This window comes from Hyposmocoma kahamanoa, unplaced genomic scaffold (genome assembly GCF_003589595.1).
Source record: "Hyposmocoma kahamanoa isolate Upper Pololo Valley unplaced genomic scaffold, ASM358959v1 102, whole genome shotgun sequence".
Classification (NCBI taxonomy): domain Eukaryota; kingdom Metazoa; phylum Arthropoda; class Insecta; order Lepidoptera; family Cosmopterigidae; genus Hyposmocoma; species Hyposmocoma kahamanoa.
The window spans coordinates 13123431-13144016 of record NW_020653337.1 but is presented as its reverse complement, the minus strand read 5'-3'; the positions used below and the strand labels follow the sequence as shown (position 1 = coordinate 13144016).

General features: G+C 34.0%; 1 protein-coding gene across 1 annotated transcript; it reads left to right on the top strand.

Moving 5' to 3' along the window:
• The first annotated feature begins 5348 nt into the window (after positions 1–5348).
• On the top strand, positions 5349–11663 carry LOC113237038. Its single transcript, XM_026473283.1, has 3 exons — positions 5349–5705; positions 6010–6187; positions 10667–11663. Exons 1-3 carry the CDS (start codon positions 5490–5492, stop codon positions 10909–10911), a joined length of 639 nt encoding a protein of 212 aa, XP_026329068.1. The 5' UTR covers positions 5349–5489; the 3' UTR covers positions 10912–11663.
• The last annotated feature ends 8923 nt before the right edge of the window (positions 11664–20586 follow it).

The window sequence follows — 20586 nt, the reverse complement described above, 5'->3', positions numbered from 1 at the left end:
AATTATTATTCAATTGTTAGTCTGTTGCGGCCGAAATCTGAGTCCGTCAATGTCATAATTTCAACAAAACATGGCGATAAGGAGATACGGAGTTACCTAATTCAATCGACTTACATGCCTTATCTGTGTACAATGTGCAAGTACATTTGTACTTAGTTTGTAACTAATCACCTACCCAATTAAATTAACATTACACCCCGCAAATGTTACAAAGGCACAGTTCTCTCACATTTACCCGTAATTTATATGTGGACCAACGACCAAGACATACTATTTATGAACTCCTCGCCAGATTTCCAAATGCAAAATTTAATTCCCAGCGAACATTAGCCTTCCAATCCAATCTCAAAGTTTAAACAACGGGAATTGAATATTGAAAAAGCACTGCAACAATCCATTTGAAAAATGTGGAATCTAGAGACTACGAGTAGACTTGTGCGGTGGCGTGATATTGAATAAAATATGTATATTGTTTACGGTGATGATTGTAGAATGTGTAATCCCTGTAGGCTGCGCACACTGCAGATGGTGCAATCCTCGCTTCTACAATGCACATATACATGTGTTCACTGGTTCTATATACATACTAAGTGTGCATGTAAGGAATAAAGCTGAGTAAATAAGTAAGTAAGTCAGTAACCCAAATGGTTGATTTGGTTCTTTTTCACACTAACTGCATTTGTTAACGCGTAAAATTATAAGGACGACCCTAAAATTTAAAATAAGTGGAATTTTTGTCGACCGTACGGGACACCATTTATCGTTGAAATAAAAATTCACGTGTATACGTCTCCACGCCCGACATTTTCACATTTACTGTCGCCTGTACGAATTAAATTGCGTTTTAATACAAATATATAATAGCTTAGTACAAATGCATATTGTGTTAACAGAAGGAACTTTAAACGCACAGCACGATTTTCGAACCTTATTGCGGCACACAATAAACACTATGGATATAACTAACTAAGTTAATGTACGTAACAATTGATAAAGTTACTTTCTAATACAATATCCATTACTTTGTGTAGTATATAAAATGCTCATAGTTTCATTATTATTATTATTGCTATAGTAAATTTATATAATAATTCCAATTGTTGGCGAGACGCTTTCCTAGTGCGTTTTAAATGGAGGGAGAAACGGGAAAAAGTTGAAAATCCAATGGCAAATGAAGAACAAAAACAAAACGTCAAAACGAATACAAATTTAAAAGAATAAAAAACTATAAACTACAAAAAGTATGTGCTGCTCGCGCACAGCAATACTAATAATACTTATAACTATCAACTGTATAATAATAATAATAATAATAATAATAATAATAATAATAATAACCTGAGTCCCTGACCCCGGCCGACTGTGCCATTGCCGGGAAATACCGCCTCTCCCATTTAAAAATTCAAAATTAATCTTTTAGGCCTTGGGAGAGGCGAGAGTTTAAAATAAATACGATAATAATAATAATAATAATAATAATCGATCAATTATCACGGACAGGACTATTCTTGCGAATAAGCCTGATATTGTGATATTGGATCGATCGCAGTCGAGGGTATTTCTTGTGGACGTCACCATACCGTATGACGAGGGTCTCGTGAAAGCTGAAACCGAGAAACGCCGGAAGTATCTCGACCTGGCGCACGAGATCACCGACATGTGGGATGTGGCCTCCACTGAAATAATCCTAATTGTTTTGTCCGCAAATGGGTTAATTCCAGTCAGCCTTTCTAACAGCTTGAGGCGGTTGGATTTCTGTGGCGTGTCGCTTCCAGCACAAATGCAGAAGGCGGTCCTGCTCGATGACAACCACAAATTACACCCAAACTCATTTTTAGATTAGAAAACGAAGATTTTTGAATTAATTCTGGTGCAAATTTTCTAGGAAGTGACCCCGGTCTTTGCTCTATTAGACATAGTACGCGTTCGCGTAGCCCATTGAGACTAGATAATTGTTGTGATTACTTTTGACTGCCTAAATAAATTATTTAAACACACGGTTGAGTGTTTGGTTAGCAGAAAGAGTAGGTCAACGCACTGGCAAATTACACCCCGAAATGTTAAACACTAGTTATTTCTACTTTTAATCATCATCATGCTCTTGTCGGTGTAGCCAACTCTTTGACATCTTTGTAACTGCTCACTTTGATCTTCTTCTTTATCTATACTACGTTCTTGATATTCCTCCTTCCTTCCTTTTATCTTCCCTTCATTTATCATTCTCATAAATTTATCATTACGTAACCGATGTCAAAACATTTTCCCTCTTCTGTTCTCAATTGTATTGAAAAGATTTCTTTCTTTCCTAACTCTTTGCAAAACTTCCTCATTTGTTATCTTCTCAATCCATTTTAATACTTATCAAAAATACGTAATAATAATATTGAAGCTTAAAATTTGATATGACGTTATGTGAATTGAGCATATAAGGAAAAAAATCAGAAAACAACTAACTCTAGGTTTAAAGTAGGTGAAATTGATAACTAACTGTTACAACAGTATGATTATATGATACCTCCTGCAGTTTGCAGTCTTTTTGTAACCTATTTCTATACAGATGATCGGAAAAGATAAAATGATGTGTATAATACGGTTTAATACCCTTCAGCCCGCCCTTTCTTTGTCTGTCTAGCGCAGCAGCCAAGGCCAACAAAGCCGTCACCTGCTATATTCTCCTTAGTGAAAAAAAAGAAGTGTCCAATTCCAATGAAGTGTCCTAAGGAACATGCTCAATTGACCGCCGTCAGGCTCGCTGCTTAGCTTACAGATGCGAGTTGAGAAACTTCAACTCAAATTTTTGCCCGATGGCGTATTGGACACCATCCATCTACGGCCCACTGCTACTTTCTTTGAGGAAAAGAAGAGAATAATTGCTAAGGAATATTATAATAAAACATTAAAATGTTTTCTTTGGTTTAGCAACGATTTTACGTTGTAATGAGATGGAAATTGTTCCTCGTCTTCGGAGGTAATTTAACTTTAAAAAATGTTAAATTTGTCTGTCACTCACTTAAAACATGCATGAGAAAAAAAGTACAAATTCAGAATAATAATGCACTAGGTCCTTTGATTTCAGCTATAATATATTTGAAATTTAAATTTTCCACCCAACAAAAATACATTTACTTATATAAGTTAAAACATACAGGTAAGGTACAATAAAAGCTTAAATACTAGAAATTAAAACTAGGTTTAAATTATATGAATAAAATTGGGCCCCCGCGGCAAGGTGCCCCAGACGCTGGCAGCGTTCCGCCTTTCTATGGCTGGGCACCGGTATCCCACGGGCGAAAGGTTTCGACCCCAACAACCCAATTTCAATTAAAATTCCTTGAAACTTGTCTACACAAATACATAGCAAAAGTGACGGTGTGTAAATCTAGTATAGTATCATACTATACCAATAGACACGTCTATTGGTACATAATTTATATCAATTTCGCCATTTTTTTAGAACACTTCTTTAAGCGTTAAATACATAGTAATAAAGAAATAAAACCACAGCGGATTAATTTATTTTTTCTTTTAAAAAGGAAATTATTCGGGTTGAGAAAATTTGATAAGTTGAAACATGTTTAAACAGTAAAATTAGTACAAATAAGTAGAGACAGCTCGAGCCAACGCGATTTTGTTAATCAAGTTAGAATTTCGTATAACGTAATAGTGACGTACACGATATTTGTGTTGACTTTTCACCCAACTCGTTTGTTACGTTTTATTTTTGACAAATAATATGATAAACTAGAAAAACTTTTCATCTAGTCCCAACTGGAGAACTCGTTCGTCGTCACGTATTGGAACAAATAAATAAAAAGAATTGGCGCTTAACAAAAACGTTGTGAAAACGTACTCTGCATGCAAACAGCTCAGTTATTGCCATAGCTACAACTGTATGAAATAACCTCTAGTATAGTTTTCAGAAAATAAGCAAATTTCACAAAAATATATATTTTGAAAATTATGCAAATAAAGTTCAGAATTATGTTGTTCTTTATATTTCAACTTCGAAATCGTTTTCGTATCACGACACGTAACCTATTTCAATCAATGCGTAGCGAGTAATGAATTACAGCTAAGGTTGTTAGTTAATAGTTTAGTATCGTATTTTATCTGAATTTCCTTTATCGCTATCACAAATAAAACTAGCATTATGAGGCAAGTGAACTAGCTAGTGACAGACGACATTTTCACTTAATACCTAAATAGACGATATAGTACCTAGGTATCCGGCAAACCGTCGTGTTTTACGGCGGCCGGCGAGGAGGAATCTCCAATGCGAATTGCATTGAACTCATTCCGTTGCATTGCGCCTCTGATATATACCGGAGGGAGACCGAAGGATAAAATTGTATTTATTCAGCGATGGAATTACAGTCTCGTGAACTATTTTCACGTTTTGGAACAACGAAAGTGTTAAACAAAACATGGCGAGGAAGATCGAAGTCGGCATTCTCCGACTTTACAATTTCAAACAAAACGTTTAGATTTAAATTACACACGGTCTTGTACGTTCTGTAAATATTTTATCTCTTATACAATGAACTTTAATTAATGTTTGACCTATTTTAATTTTCCTTTAAATTTCCTATTAATCTTCACAAGACTTTCATTAATTCACGAGACTTATTAATCTAAAAAGAAAAAGCTTAACCCTTTAACAGTGTCATATAAGATGTACAAATATACTATAATGCAATTTATTTATTATGATAGGGAAACTGTTAAGAAGTCACGAAGTAATATTTGGCGTCGGATAGCAATTTTGAATAAGGTTCCATTTAAATGGATCGCAAAAACGTGAAGAGATCTATCTAAATACTTAAATAAATGTACTATTGCCGTGCTAATATTCGACGTGGGTGTACATGACATTGTATCCCCTAAGAACTTTCTAAAGAGAAATGTAATAAAATCTCACAAATGGCTCTACAGACCCGGACTTTTTCTATCGTTTTAGCAGTTTTATTACACTTAAATCCTCCGATTTAGTTATGTTAACAGACCGTGTGTACTTTTTTGCAGGAAGTTTTAATTTTCGACTGTTTACATTCCATATGTGTTGATGTTGATAAACATAAAAAATGTTGAAGATTGGTTTATGATAGACAGCACTTAAAACGGTACAAGGGATTTTAATATACCTACAACTACACCTAGTTATGTAACATGAATACGTAAAGTAACGCGGGCTTTGCTAAAAAGGTATTCACTGACCTAGATTGCGGTCACGACAAACTGGATTTACATAAGTTCCGGAAAATTGGTTTGTTTCAAAATGATGCTTTAAAAATAGAAGCTTTTCGAGGTTGTGCAGCTCTTGGAAGTCAACATCGAACCAAACTGGGTCCTGGCAAATGACATACAACATGTTGTGTGCACTAAAACCCGCGGCTTGTCTGCACGAGTGGTGAATCTGTGCACTACACTTCGCTATATAAGGCCGTGTAAGCAAACAACAACGAATTTACCGAGTGAATGGTAAGAGCAGAATGTTTTCGTGGTGCTGGATATTTGAAATTGTTTTTCTTGTGCTACGAGTAAGGTACGCGCTAGCGTTTGATGTACATCGTGTATCTTGTGAAGAATTTGAACAAGGAGCCCGTTTTGATCCCTACGTAGCTATCGATTCTATGTGGAAGGTTTTCTACTTCTGGTCAAACAATTCAGAAGTATATCCCATAATTTTCTCTCTCCCCGCAAAACAGGTGAGTGCTGCACTTCGCAATAGCTGGTATCCAGTTTGAAGTTGTCAACTTCGCAACCGTGCCTCCCTGGTGAGATAGTCGTATCCTAATCACGTGCTGCGATAGTTTTGAACAGTTATCTAGATTAATTTAGTTGTACAGTGGGTTAGTTTCATTTAAAATTTACCTTCAAAATTGAGCGAGTCATTACTACTTAAAATTATATATAATATAAAATTATTTATAATATATATATAATGTATTTGAGTAGAATATACCATACGTACCTATACTTTTGACAAGGTATACTTTTACATTTTTACAGAGGATTGAAAGATTCAAGGTAGTAATAGAAGCACTGGATCCAGAATTGGCAGCCACTATTGAGTGGCACCGAGCTACTCTTATCATGGAGCCTCGGCCCGGGGTCATGGCCATTTTTATGTATCAAGGAAGTCCTGGTGCTTTCAGAGTACTTATCAAAACCGAACAAAGGAAAACAGGTAAGTTTCTCCGTCATATTTCCTAATTATAAATTTGTTATACTTGCTTGAGTATTTCGGTTCGTTTTTGTACGACATAAAAGCATTTGTAAAATCTTGTCACCTTCTTAGAGCACGTGCATAATTACCATGTATACACGGTAAAAACAGATTACTTAGAAAAAGACAAAATTCTTTATATGAAGACAAATTTATTAAATCCAACAAAACGATCCTCTCCCTATAGACGCTAGAGAATAATTACGTGATAATAGTAAAAAAACATCTCAAAAGTGTATTTTTGTTATAAGACAGAAATATTTAATCCAAGAGCAAATTAATTTACTTCAAGTCACAAAGCCACTCTAGATTCAACAAAATATTTTTTTGTATTAGAAATGTCCGATTTTGATTTGAAAAAATTAAGAATGAAAAATGAAGAGATACTTAATTATTTGACTGAAGATATATGTTTTCTAATATCAAAAAGGGTAAATTTATAGGGTTATGGACCAACGGTATGTCTCACTGGCGTGAAAGCACACCAGTTCAGTGCCAAACCATACTTGAGGATCATTCAGTGCCGTATAAATGCTACAGCGGCAGAAAGCACTAACAATTTAAAATATATATATGAGATGACTTTATACTATTGATGTTAACAAAACGATAGCGCGTTTCAGAGTACAACTAATGCCATCTAGCAGTGGCGTGATAGAACTAATTGCACGTTAAAGTTGTGCTTGTTACAAATGTAGTTTGATTTCATGCTGTAACCAAATTTCTTAAAATATGACTATAAATAAAACCATGACAAACTAGAGATACTACGTATTGTTTCTTTGGATAAATGACTGTTTATGATTACAAGCACAAGTAAAAGTAAACGTTACCGTGTGCGGCTTCGGCGACATGTCACGACATCATTGACTATAAAAACGCAACGAAATGTTGCTTTAAGAATATATTCTAGAATTTAGAATATTAATCTGAATAGAAAACTACTTCCTTTTTTGTTTAAGAATATATTTTCTTAAAATACACCCAAGAAATTTTGAATTCATTTAAGATTATTGAAATTTGATGTAAGAGGTAAAAATTTCTTGATGTAAGTAATGTCCAATTAATTGATTAGAAATGAAATAAAATCTTGAAGTGAACGTATTTGTCTCAAAGTTAGAATAAAGTTAAGAGTAAAATTATATTAGAAAAAGATAAGCAGTATCTTTGTAATGACAATATTTTATTACTTTTAACAAATATTTTTTCAGAATTACCAAATATTTTGAGAAATTGCTCTTTCTTATTAGTAGAAATCCTTTTTTTCTGTGTAAGATTACATATAATAGCAGTCGCGCTCTCAAAGGATGGTACAAGTAATATTAAGTAAAGTTGCTAGTGATGAACTATTAACTCTTTCTATTTTAATCTATTTTGTGGCAAAGTCAATTAATTCTAAGAAGTATGATTAATTTATTATTTATCTAATTAACTAATAATATGTCAATACCTCAAAGAAAAAGGGCGGAAAGCAAATTTTATCAAGATAGTTTGTTAATGTAGCTTGGCAAAATTTTCATACTCTTTTGATCTTCCTAATCCATGTTTTCCTACTTGGAAAACACATAATATATTTTTACCGATATAGTTATTTATATATGTTTACCGTTATATTTAAATTGCTATCGAGTTCTTAGGTTTTCGCGATTGTTACACATAGGAAATTAATCTATTTTTTCGGATCGAAATCGCTGTTACTTGGATCTTAATCGTTCGGACCCTTTACAGATACGGCCTACTGGCGTGACCAAAACGTTGGTTTGTTTGAAAAAACAAATATAGGCGATGTAGATCCGAAAAGATACGTTCATTGCCTACTCTTTAGTTTACACTATATTTCTTACTGAATACAATGTACATACATTAATGTAAAGGAAGTAAGCTTTTTTTGTTTATGCCCCGTACTAGGGAATCCCTGTGTCGCGGATGCCATGGACACACACATAGACAACCACAAATTATATTCAAACTCATGTGAGAAATAAATGTAGGTCATACAAATATTTCTTCCGGAATCGAACCTGAGACATTTGCGTAACCGTTCGGCCACGGAGGCAGTTGATTAATTATTTATATTTAACACAAACAAATTGTCTCAGTTACTGAAGCATGCCAATTACGACCTAATGTTAGGTACGAATGTTCTCTAGCCAGTGCAAGGAGTTTGAAATAAATTCTGTCTTTTAATATGAATCTAAGAATATGACCGGAGTCACTGTGGAGTAAAAAAATATTCACTACTCTTTGGACAACCTCGAAAAGCACAAAATATGTTTAACTATAGTCCATCTGTTTAGGTACTTAAATAAATGTAAACAATCTTGAGATGTCTATTTTATGAAATGTATGAAATTACATTTATAAAATGATTTTCCCTTACCTTCAAATACAAAATACAAATACTTAGCTTCATATGAAATTGCATGTCTATTTTTATACCTATTGATTTGTAAAGCATGTGTTTCAATAAAAAGATGTATCAAGATTGTTTACATTTAGTTAAATACCTAAACAAATGGACTATAGATGGTGCCCGCGATTTCGTCGTAGTCTACTCTATTCATCGAGTATATAACCACTCTATTACTTACTTAACTAATGATTGGTTCTTAGTACAAACTTTCATCCCCTATTTCACCCCCTTTAAGATTTATTATTGTGTCAAAAAGTAGCCTTTAGCTACTAGCTTACTTACTGTGCTACTAGCAAAGTAGCACAGTTACTTTCGTAATATTAGTTTGGATTGTCAGAATAAGAATCAACACTCCACTTCGTCTGTGAACAATTTTCTGGGAAACTCTCATGGGAAATTCTCAAGTCTGCAGAGGACAAATCCACGCTTTTATCACGCGTTGAAAGATCCTTTGATCGTTATAATATTATTTGTTTCGTATGATCTCTCGGGCAAGTGCTTTTCATCAGCACACCTTAACAGTCATCAAGGAGTAGCGGCGCAATAAAGGTGCGACAATATTACTCCCCCGGACACTTACCCTCTCGCGCGCCATTTCCGCCCCTAACTTTGCGCGCCCGACTTGACTCATAATGACAATAAACGGGTCGTGTTGCAAATATTTTCCTTTCTTTCCTAATGACGACAACAGTTCTCGTTAGTCACCACCGTTCAAATTGAATAGGTACCTTAATTTAAATTCAATTTTCCCGAAATCTTGTTAGCATAAAATAATGTTCATTTGAAAATCAATCGAAATCTTAAGATATGCATGTATTACCATCATCAATCCATTTATACGTCCCACTGCTGTGCACGGGTCTCCTCTAAGGCGACGGGTTAGGCCATTATCCGCCACGCTGGCGCAATGCGGGTTGGGTACTTCACACGTTTTCCGAGGGTTGTGAATATGTATGTATGTAAACACTTTAGTGTACCACAAAAACAAATGATATCTGTAAACTACAATTTCAATTGATAGTGTACAAAGACGAGCTTATCCCATAAAGGATTTCTTCCACCTAACCTTTATATAACTAAGAGGAAAGTTGGTTCCTGGGTTGGCAATAAAAAATAAATTAATAAAAAAATTAAATGAAAAATTAATGACATATACTCAATAATTATTACATATATTAATAGTATATTTTTTATCGTGGGACTAAATCGAGCCAATGTATAACAGAGGTGGTTAGACACTTGAGCTTTAGCAAGGGTGTCGTTTAGTCTTGAAGTGCGAACTTCACTTTTCACTTCAATTACGAGAAAAAATAATCAAATAAGTAATTACACAATAATTTATTTATTTCAATCGTTTGCGCTCACGGTTTTTTTTCCAACTAGACACAGTTACAACAAATGCAACAAAACATCACGATTAGTGGTCTTTGGCAATCATGAGCGTCTTTCGCACGATTTAATTGCTATGTCACGTCACTAAAATTCCAGGGAAAATAATATAGCGCTACCGTCTATGCGGAAAAAACACGAAACTAAAACCGACCGTAGTCTCAGAACGTAATATTTTCGCCAGTACTAGTTTTCCAGTACAGTCCAGTAATGTTTGAGTTTGACTGTCACTCGAAGTTAATTAAAAAAGTAGGTAGTTTTTACTCCCTAGGGATTAAATGATGCACTTTACTCCCGCTACGTAAGGCTATACTGAATCACTTTTAGAGCATGAGAAATGAAATAATAATTCATTGAAATAATAGTCCGAACAATCCCTAGACTTCAAAAAGGCACCTCCGAAAACCCGAACAGAAGGTGACTGTCTGACCTGGACCGGGAGAAGGTTCCGCATACAAGCAGCGTTCACTGTGTCCGAATATTTTATATATTAAGTAACCTATGTAATGGACAGGAATTAATTAAACTTTTATATAAAATTACCTTTCCTACACTTAAGTAGGTACTTCGAAACGAATTCTTTTCAAGTGTAATAAAAACTGTCTTTAATAAATCACTTACTTACTATATCATTTCAGTAAGACCTCATCCGGTGCCGTTGCTAAGTTTTGCTGACGTGAGGATTAAGATGGTAGACAGGTTGATTGGCATGATGGTCTGTGAAGACTTATCGGCGTACGCGCTGGCGAGAGTGGACGAGATGCCGCAGACCGAAGAAGAGTGTGAGGAGGCTGCTGCACTCCTCGGCCTCCCTTTAGAGTACGGACGCTCGCACCTCTTCCTGGCTAATTATACCAAGCATAATATGGACAAAGAACTTTAGGAATAATCTCAAGCCATAGATTGAAGAATGCGCTGTGATATTATTATTAATAAACAATAAAAACTTCTTTTATTAATATTGAAATCGACACGATAAGGAGAAGAATATTAAAATGTCGAAGACAGATTCATTCGTACGTAAGCCTAGTAATATTTTATGGACCGAGTATGTGGTAGTAAATCGACGCGTTATGTGGTCACGTATAGGCACAGGTTCCATTTCCTCCCCGAAGACCTCCCGTGGTAGCCGCCTGATGTTTATTATACTTTAGTGAATAATGCGCGAGGCGGGACTTTGCACCTCCCTGAATACAAATAAATCAGCGAATCACCTCGCGATGACTTCTTTATATAAATGCCCCATTTATATTCTGAAGCCTTGAATGTAGAGATAAATCTCTTTCATTCCTAAATATTCACCTTTTAAGAGCCAGCTGCGTATTCTCCCTCAAACCTACCTGGTAACTTACAAACGTGCGGACGCATTGTTTGTTTACATGAATATACGTATATGTTTAGGTACTTTCAGATTGTCCTGATTCAAACCACTGATTCGTAGCTTGAACAAACAAAACTTCCACCAACCAAAAAAATATAGTTCAGTAACTGGAGTTACGGTAACAAAAGGATCAGCCATTTGTTTATCCAATACGGTTTCCCAAAACTTTGTAATAAAGTGGTTGTTATAATTTCGAAATCCGTTAATAGAAAATAAACTTTTCACGTTCGTTGCAACAACTTTTTCTTAGAAACCTTCAAAATAATCTTTATCAAATATAATAAGCGTGGCGTTCCGGCGTGGAAATCAAGTAAAGCAAGGACTAACACGGAAATTCTCGCCAGCGAAACTGCAGGCAGTCTAACACTTTCAAAAGTAAATTATTCGGAAAATTCATTATAATTAGGAGAAAATGTGCCAGGCAACTAAATTCATATAATTCAACAGCCTTACGACTCACGAATTACAGGTTGTACAGAAGTTAACACTAACTATATACGTGTAAATTTACAGTTCAAAGCCCGCCCAAAATATTATGCCCTCAATAATTCTTTAAATTACTATAATATAGATAGCATATGAATGTATAATAAATTCATCAAAAATTTTTATGTGGTAATAGTCATTTCAGACAATAATAATAACAACATAATTAAATGTAAAAAAATATATAGTATGTGATAATATTAGTTGAATAACATCGAGCTGGGATGTAAGGGCGTAATATCAATGCCCTTTGACGGGAAGTGGAAGCAATTGAAGCATCGCGGCTGCGTCATTTAAATATGTGACTTTGTATGTATTAAATTTTGTTGATCATGAAATAGTTTAACTAGTTTTCAAATGAGTATTTTCGGTAAGACTTTTTGAATTTGTGATACCACTACAACAATACTTTTATGCACCTTCGTGGTAGTTTTACCATTTTGTAAACAAATTGGTCATAACAACACATATTGCTCTTCGAAAACGTGTGAACACAAATGAATATATTCGAAAATTAAATTAGCTGCATTACCCCGGAATATTACACCTTATCTTAATATGGAAGCCATATACCGTCCTATACCTGAAAAACCAAATTTCTATCTACGTATTTACTAAACTTGAGTTTAATGCAAATTGTGTCCAATTTCCAGATTATTTTGTCATCACTCTGTAAACCTTAGAACTATGTCATATGTGTGTCTCCGATGTGTGACCCTTTATATTCTACGTTTATCTTATTGGCTACTTTTCTCAATTGAAAATTCGTAAGTTTGGTTTTTTGATGAATTTAAACTCTTATTAATTTCATTTTCTTTATTATATGTAATTGCACAATCGTCCGCATATAACAGTATAAGGGTCATGGATTGCTTTAAGAAGAACGGGGCCGTTGGGGACTTCATTTACTATAACTTTAGAATCAAACTTAGAACATTCTGTTTCCATTGTTGTAAAGTTGCTTTTATTAATTTTGGTCGTCTTCGGATAATATGGAGGCCTACCTTTTAAATAAGATTGTATCGTTTTATGTGTCTTACTCCTTACGCTATGTGACTAAAATTTGTCAAGTAAAATGTCATGGTCTACGTAGTCAAAACCTTTTGTCATATGCGTATAGCAAATGCTTAAATGCCGATAATCCACTGTATATCCTTATATGTATGTAGGTACAAATGTATACGTGATTCCATAAGCTCTTTAATACCCTACTTACACAAAGGTTCTATACCAGTAATTTTAATTTTCGGGAAGTTAATCATTTTCGATGCATATGTTATTGATGTTACTTGGAATAAAAAATAATATGAACTACATATTTTAGTATCTTCGTGCGCGTGTTATATTCTGTATTATGTTTGTAAACTGCGTATCCATGTTATATATAACTTGAGAGAATGTAAGTTTCATCAAAAAACGACTACAATATAAAATGATTATTTTTACCTTGTCCACTCGAATATAATTCTTATTATGTTCTTTAAAGTAGTCACAATAATAAAGTACCGACATTGTTTTGCTAATTGTAATAACATTTCACATTTTCTATAAAAAAAATCATACACATGTCATTTTATTTACGTTGCTCTTATTAATTTTATATTTTCACAGCTTCTTACTTTTATAGCACAATCTTATTTTACGTGCGTCACTTTGGTTTTACTTCAGGTAGTTTTATAACAGAAAACACCGTTCATAAAGAATATGAATATATCGTTGAAAGCACAAAAACCGTAATTGTAGGTTTTTTTCCATCCTCTAAGTTGTAGGCACTCGCTGTACATAAATGGCTGAGGTTGCTCAGACATTTTCTAAAGTTCATCCGGTAATCGTAAGACTCTATGTCAGTTGATTTAGAAATTTTATTAATGCATGTTTAAATCCTGAATGATATTTTTCATTATAGAGGTATATTGTTTCAGACATAACGGTTTGGTTGTATACCTACGTATCATATTTAGGTCAATATGTCACGAAGATTACTATGGACTATTTCCAATAATTTCTATTCGTTGTTGGAAGCTCTGATATACACTATAACATTGTGAGGCGTTAGCTCGACTGCACAGCGTTCAATAATGTTTGTAATGCTAAATTTGGGAGTAGTATCTATTATCTTATTGTTAAAATCCCATTCCTATAATTTCGGGTCAAGCAAGAACCAATACTCTAATTGGAAATCTTTAGTAAGTTACATCTCCAACTTTAAATGATGTTCTGTAATGCACATGACATGTACAGTTTATTTAGCAGTACCTACTGTAAAATATTGATACTATTATTCATGAATTAAATTATCATTATTTGTGTCATCTGTCTAGCTACAGACCATCTTTTTTGAAGATGGAATAAAATGACATTTTTGACAGACAATTGCCCAAAGGTGTTACCCGCTTGCAAGCAGCTAGTGATTGCTGTCGGTATATATTAATATCGACTGTATTTAGAACTGTGTCTATTAAAAATACGAAGTCATATTAAGTTTTTCATTTTAATTTAATATAGAAAATCAAATCCTTCTGTTCTTATTAAAATGTATATGGATGTATAAATATTGATTTCGATACAATTAGGCCAATTGTCAAAATAAGAATAAAGAAGGCAATAACGCAATCAGTAATCGTTAGAACGTTCTCAATTCAGACATTTTTGGCAAAACTTTACTTTTAATTTACAATCTATCGATAAAACGGTCGACAACAACTACAGGACTATTTAAAATTTTATGAACGAATAAAGGTCTATCACGTAGGTATATCCGGGCCGTGCCCTGGACGTGGACTGGCCGTGCTCCGTCAGGGGCTCAAAAAAATATCGTTGCGTATATTTTGTATGAACGCGTTCACACATGTCCGTGTCCGGGCCGGCGCCGGGACGGGCCCGCAGTTGATACAAACTAGTACGCCCCGGCCACGTCGCGGGCACGGCCCTGATGTGTGTGGATAGTCCATAACCCCACAAATATCATATTACGTCTTGAAAAAAGACAGACTCTAAAGTATTTTCGATCTATGATATTTTCTTTCGTGACCATGCATGTCATAATTTATTGTACGAAACCATTATTCATAACCATATTATAATAAGCAATGTTTTTTGTGTGTTAGCACGTCCATGTACATACATCAAAATTATGATAAAGTTCAATTATTTTCTTAAAAAGCTTGTGCAGTCGCCACTCTCATACATCGGTAAAAAAAATTTAAGCGATAAAATTTATCATTAATGTCTGTTAATCATTATCCTCAATCTTTATGGAAACATAAGTTATCATTTTCTTCTATTACGTACTAGAGCACAATAGACATTATTTGTAAAGTTTTCCAGTTTTCCTAAGTAGTAACAATATTGTAATATTATAGAATAAAACCGATTATATTATGATGCTGAACAAACCACCACCGACAGAATTATACATTTCCTTTGTGTATTGAAGTCCGTTAAGGTATTATTTCATTGTCTCTAAATAAAAAGGAATTCGAAGACTAAAGAATGGAAATGAGAATTTAAAGAACTTAATTTCAAGTTTTAATTGGTAGAGACTTTGTTTTAATTCATATTTCTGATATCTGTTAGGAGCTGACTTGTAGGAGAGATGACTGGAAGAGGCTCTACCGACAAGAGTCACAACTCTTAAGTTGATGATGATGATATCTGTATGAGAACAGTCGTCATGTTATAACATAGTTATTTGCCAAATGTGACCATGGTTTTATATTTTATACATCTGTATAGAAAAACTAAAGATTAAAAGACAACAATGCTGTAAGTTATGACCCACTGAAACAACAACTTGTTTACTTTTTAAACATGCCGACAGGCACACAATAAGTATATAATATGAACGCTTCGTCTACCTTAATACACTCACGGGGCGCTCAAGGTTCCTATATCCAACAGAATATATTTATTTCCCTCCAAAGCGTACTAGACGTCAACAAATAAGGTTATTTTTCAATAGAGGTTTTATTCATTCTTTACGTATGCTATGAGAGCCGAGTCAAGAAGAGAATCTCGATTTCCTTTAGCGCCTTTATTTTGATCGATAGCTTGTTGATTCATTTATATCAAGATACTCTGACTTTCCCGAGGGGCAATAAATAAGGGCATAATGTGCCCATAAATAACACAGAGCGACTATGATTTATTTAAGACTGCCTTTTCAATTATGTAATACGTCTTGGACAAAATAGTATATCTAACCTCAGAACATTATATCTCCTGTAATCGGAGAATAAGTATTATATTATTATACATATAGGTACAATTTTTTCTTAACCTTCGTTTGTATTTTGTTGAAACTTTTGCCACTGGGATGATACTTGGACGATACCTGTGCGTTAATGCAAAAACAAAAACCAGTTGTTGAATTATCCAAAAGCATTACACTAAAACGATAGTGCACAGTCTTGAAGACAATTAAGATATAAATATAACCACGCTCTAATCATATCTACTGTCTTAGATCAAAATGAATATTTCTATAATTAGCCTTTACCCCTATTTGCATAACCATGTATATATACTTTGTAAATGAACCAGGTAGCTCCCTAAATAAAATAAAATTAAAACTATGCTTACTTACCTATAAACAGTACCAAGATACAAACAATACGCTTATTGAATCTCAGGGCTCAAGCCGAAGCCAGCAAACCGTCTCGTACCCAAATAAAAACAGCTTTTTTGCTAAATCCGTAGAGTCCGAGACGAAAATATGAGTAAGATAACAGCGTTACCCCAGCACGTCTTCCCATTTACAGTATTCCGGAGGAATTCCTATTAGTGAAGGTTGTTTTCTGTCTGACGAAGTCGTAGAGTTAAGATGGGTTTTGAGGAGTAAACTTTATTTCTTGGCAAGTCAACGATTCTCCTGTGGCTGTATCAAACTTGTGGACTAATACTGGCGTAGCTACTTATAGTTTGCTTAGTGTATAAATGTAGTTATATAATGACGTTGCAGAAAATTGAAATTAAGACACTAATGACAGGAAGAGGTAGTTAATGGCAGTAGTTTTCAGTGAGTTTCTTATTACTCATCATGAGTAGGGACACACAATGAAAGAATTTACATCATATATCTAAAAGATGCTTGTAACATTAAAGTTATATATTTAGACATTTTTATGAGGGCGTGTGTAATAACCGCCGGAACTCGACTCAAGAATGTCTTTCTTCCAACCTTAAAAGCATCAATGCCGCGCTTCGTCCTCTCCATAACATGTTTCTCCAACCCTGCCTGTCTGAACCATAAAAAAGTTCTTTGTTAAATGAATGTTACTGAACCTTCTGAAAACAAAACTGTTAGCTTAGAACGTTTGAAAAGACTATAAAAACAAATGCAGCATTTATTGTTATTACAGTGTTCGACACGGCTGCGAAAAATTTTACTTTTACCTTCGACTATAAATTACATTGTTCAATTTACAGATCCGTCGTTATTAAGTCTAAGCAAAGATGTATATTTTTTAAATTTCGCGATAGAAAATTTCGCTTGTAAATATAAACAACTTCATGGCGGTTCGTTAATATTGAATTAAAATTCAATGCGTCTCTAATTCATGTGTCGTATAGTTGCATTGTCATTGGTAAGGCAGGTTACCCGGAGAAGAATGAGGAAGAAACTCTAAAGGTTGCTCTTTGTTGATAAACATTTGTTCACGATTATCATTATTACTATACATATATTTAATTCAAAATACCGTAGATACCTACAAATAGTCTGAAAACACTAAGTGGATGGCTTTTTGCCATCTAAGTGTGCAGAAGTTGTGAAAAATCTTTCCTTTAAGTTAAGTAAATAAGTTTCAGTTAAATAAATAAGTTTCCGTTAGATAGCTTTGTTATGGTACCAAGTAACGGGACGAACAAGCCATAGCAGTTGTAGTGCTACTCAGAGCTTTAAATCACAAAGATCTGGGGGGCACCCTTAGGTACTACGCCCGTCATCCTGAGACATAAATTTACAAGTCACATGTGCCTGTAATTCCACCAGCGGGTGCTGGTGGTTCCGGGTAAAACCGGGGCGCAGTAATGCTCACATTAATAAATACTTTTCTTCTGACTATCAAACAAATTTTCGTAAACGTACTCAGACATAAAGTAAGAATGTTAATTTCTTCAAATTTATCTCTCAGAGACGCTAAAGTCCCAGTCACAGTACCCAGTCTGTCAATTGACAAAGATTCTATTAATACCGGCGGCATTTCCCTATATCAACATAAAGTACCGTTTCGTCAAACCGCGAAAAACAAACTCATGTAGCAGTTTGCACATTTAAATATTTTCATGTTATTTTAATCGCTTATACTGTAGAGCTGAGCCGTTTCTACAACCTAGTTATTTGTGCCTCATTGAAATTTGGCATCTAAAGTTATACCAAAATAAGTTATTCCTTTTTTAAATATATAATGTTATACTTACTGAAATATAAATTTCACACAGTTTTTTTAAACTAAGTGGCACTAGAATACTTGATTAATGTTTTTAGACTTTTGTACATTTTGACGTTACTCAAATTATTAGTATTATTTTGACATCTACTTACATTTAACATATAATATCATTACAATTGACCCAAACAGCTATTACCGCTTCGTAATTTAAATACTGACTTAATCCTTACTTACTTTAATCCTTGTGTGCACGCCCATATGGTATAATTTAAAAAATGTTACATATGAATGACAATAAATGTATAATGTACCTTCAATAAGTTTCTATGCCTATTGTTTGGTTATGTCAACATCTGTAAAACCTGTATTTTCACAATAAATGAATTAGGAATAACCTTTCAAATTGAAATGTTTATCCAGTCATAGGCATGTTTTTTTACGTATATAAGATCATTGGCATATTTTAGTAATAACTTTAAGTAATGAGAAAGTATCATTATCTACTATGTATATAATATATAATACTGTCTGATATCCTATAAGTTTTACAAAGTAAGTCACTAACAGAGCTAAAATTGGAAATGGATATAAGACCTTGAGATAAGTCTACGCTAACTCCAGAGACTGATGATCTCGTAACATTGACATGAACCCTCCCTGTAGAATCTGTCACTTAAATACGATTTAAGAAGGTCGAGGTCAGGAAATTAATTGGCAAAAAAATAGCCCGCCGCTGCTTAGTGACCAAATTTCCTGACCGGAGAATCAGAATGTACCTACTCAATTAAATCCTAGGAAGTTTTATAGACTAAACCTTAACATCATTCCATTCTTCCCTGTATCACACAGGTATGTTTAATTATCTGCATGAGTTGTAGAGCGACCCTGCGTGAAGTTTGTGCGACATTAATAATATTGCTGAGAGTCAGAAAATGTATCCAGAATTAATAGTGGGGTCTGATGTACCAACTTAAAAATTGAATAACTTTACCTTGCATCGTGAGACCAGAAAATCAGACCACCATTAACACATTTGTTAAAAACACATGCCTTTAGCTCAAGGAACAATACAATCAAGTATAGGATTAGTTACTTTAAAGGATAAGACCATCAAGAACAGCAGTATTTTTTATTTCTATCGGCTTAAAGGATTTAAGTCCCTTGAATGTATATAATGAAACTTTAAATAAGCAAGACTAAATCCAACAATTTATTTAAGTAAGCATTCAGCGCCTGTAGTAGACAAATTTAACGACTTGGAATGTCTGAAAAAATATCGATTATTTCAGCAAAATCCACATTTTTTTACATTTTGCCCAATCGATTTTTATTTGACAAAGCAATATCTAAATCTAATAATAATCTGTTTCGATTAAGTAATAAAGAGCTGCCATGAATAACTTTTTCTCTTGAACGAACTACCATCGGGTGATTGATGAAGCTAAAGATGAAGTGATGTTTAGGTACGTAATACAAATTACGGAATTCGGTTGTATTCAGCAATACAAAAAATATCAATGTTGCTACAGTTCAGGAGTAGTTCCACTTCTACCTCTTGGCCATTCATGCCATAAATATTCTAAACGTTTAATATAGCATTTATTTTATTAGTACACCTTTCAGGCGGCTTATTACTGTTACTTTTAGTATCCCATACAAAAACACTTTATGGATAGTGTTGTGTATACGTGCAACCAGAGTTCTTCTCTGTTATCTAATTAATTAATTGAAATAAGCAGATTGTGTTCAAAATATGAACAAATTCTTAAACGTCAGGTGACTAAACAATATCCATCGACTGATCAAAAAACGCAGCCCGTCTCATAGCCTACAAATGTGCTGGATAATATAATATAATATAATAGGAACTCTGCTCTGTGTTATAATAACAATAACTTGAAAGATAATAACTTATTTAGTCAAATAATAAATTTTTTCACGTCACTAGCTCGGATAGATTTTCTTTCTCATCATTAGAAATCTGCCCGCAAAAACCTTTTCTACGCTACGCGCTAGCGTGGAACAGGTTTATAATTCGAACTTGACGAAGGACTGTGGAACCTTAGAGGATGGAAAAAAAAGGAACACCTAACTTTTTCTTTCGGTGAAAAAAAAAACACAATGACACGTTCAACTACGCGATTTGTCGTACATTATTACATTTAGCCATTCTCAAATTTTATTCTTATTATTGTTGACATTAAATTGACAACGGTAACTAATTTTGTACAATAAAACTGATTTGGGAATAGTTCACCTGTTTTTCTTTCATCTTCCATCCACCATTTACATGAATAGT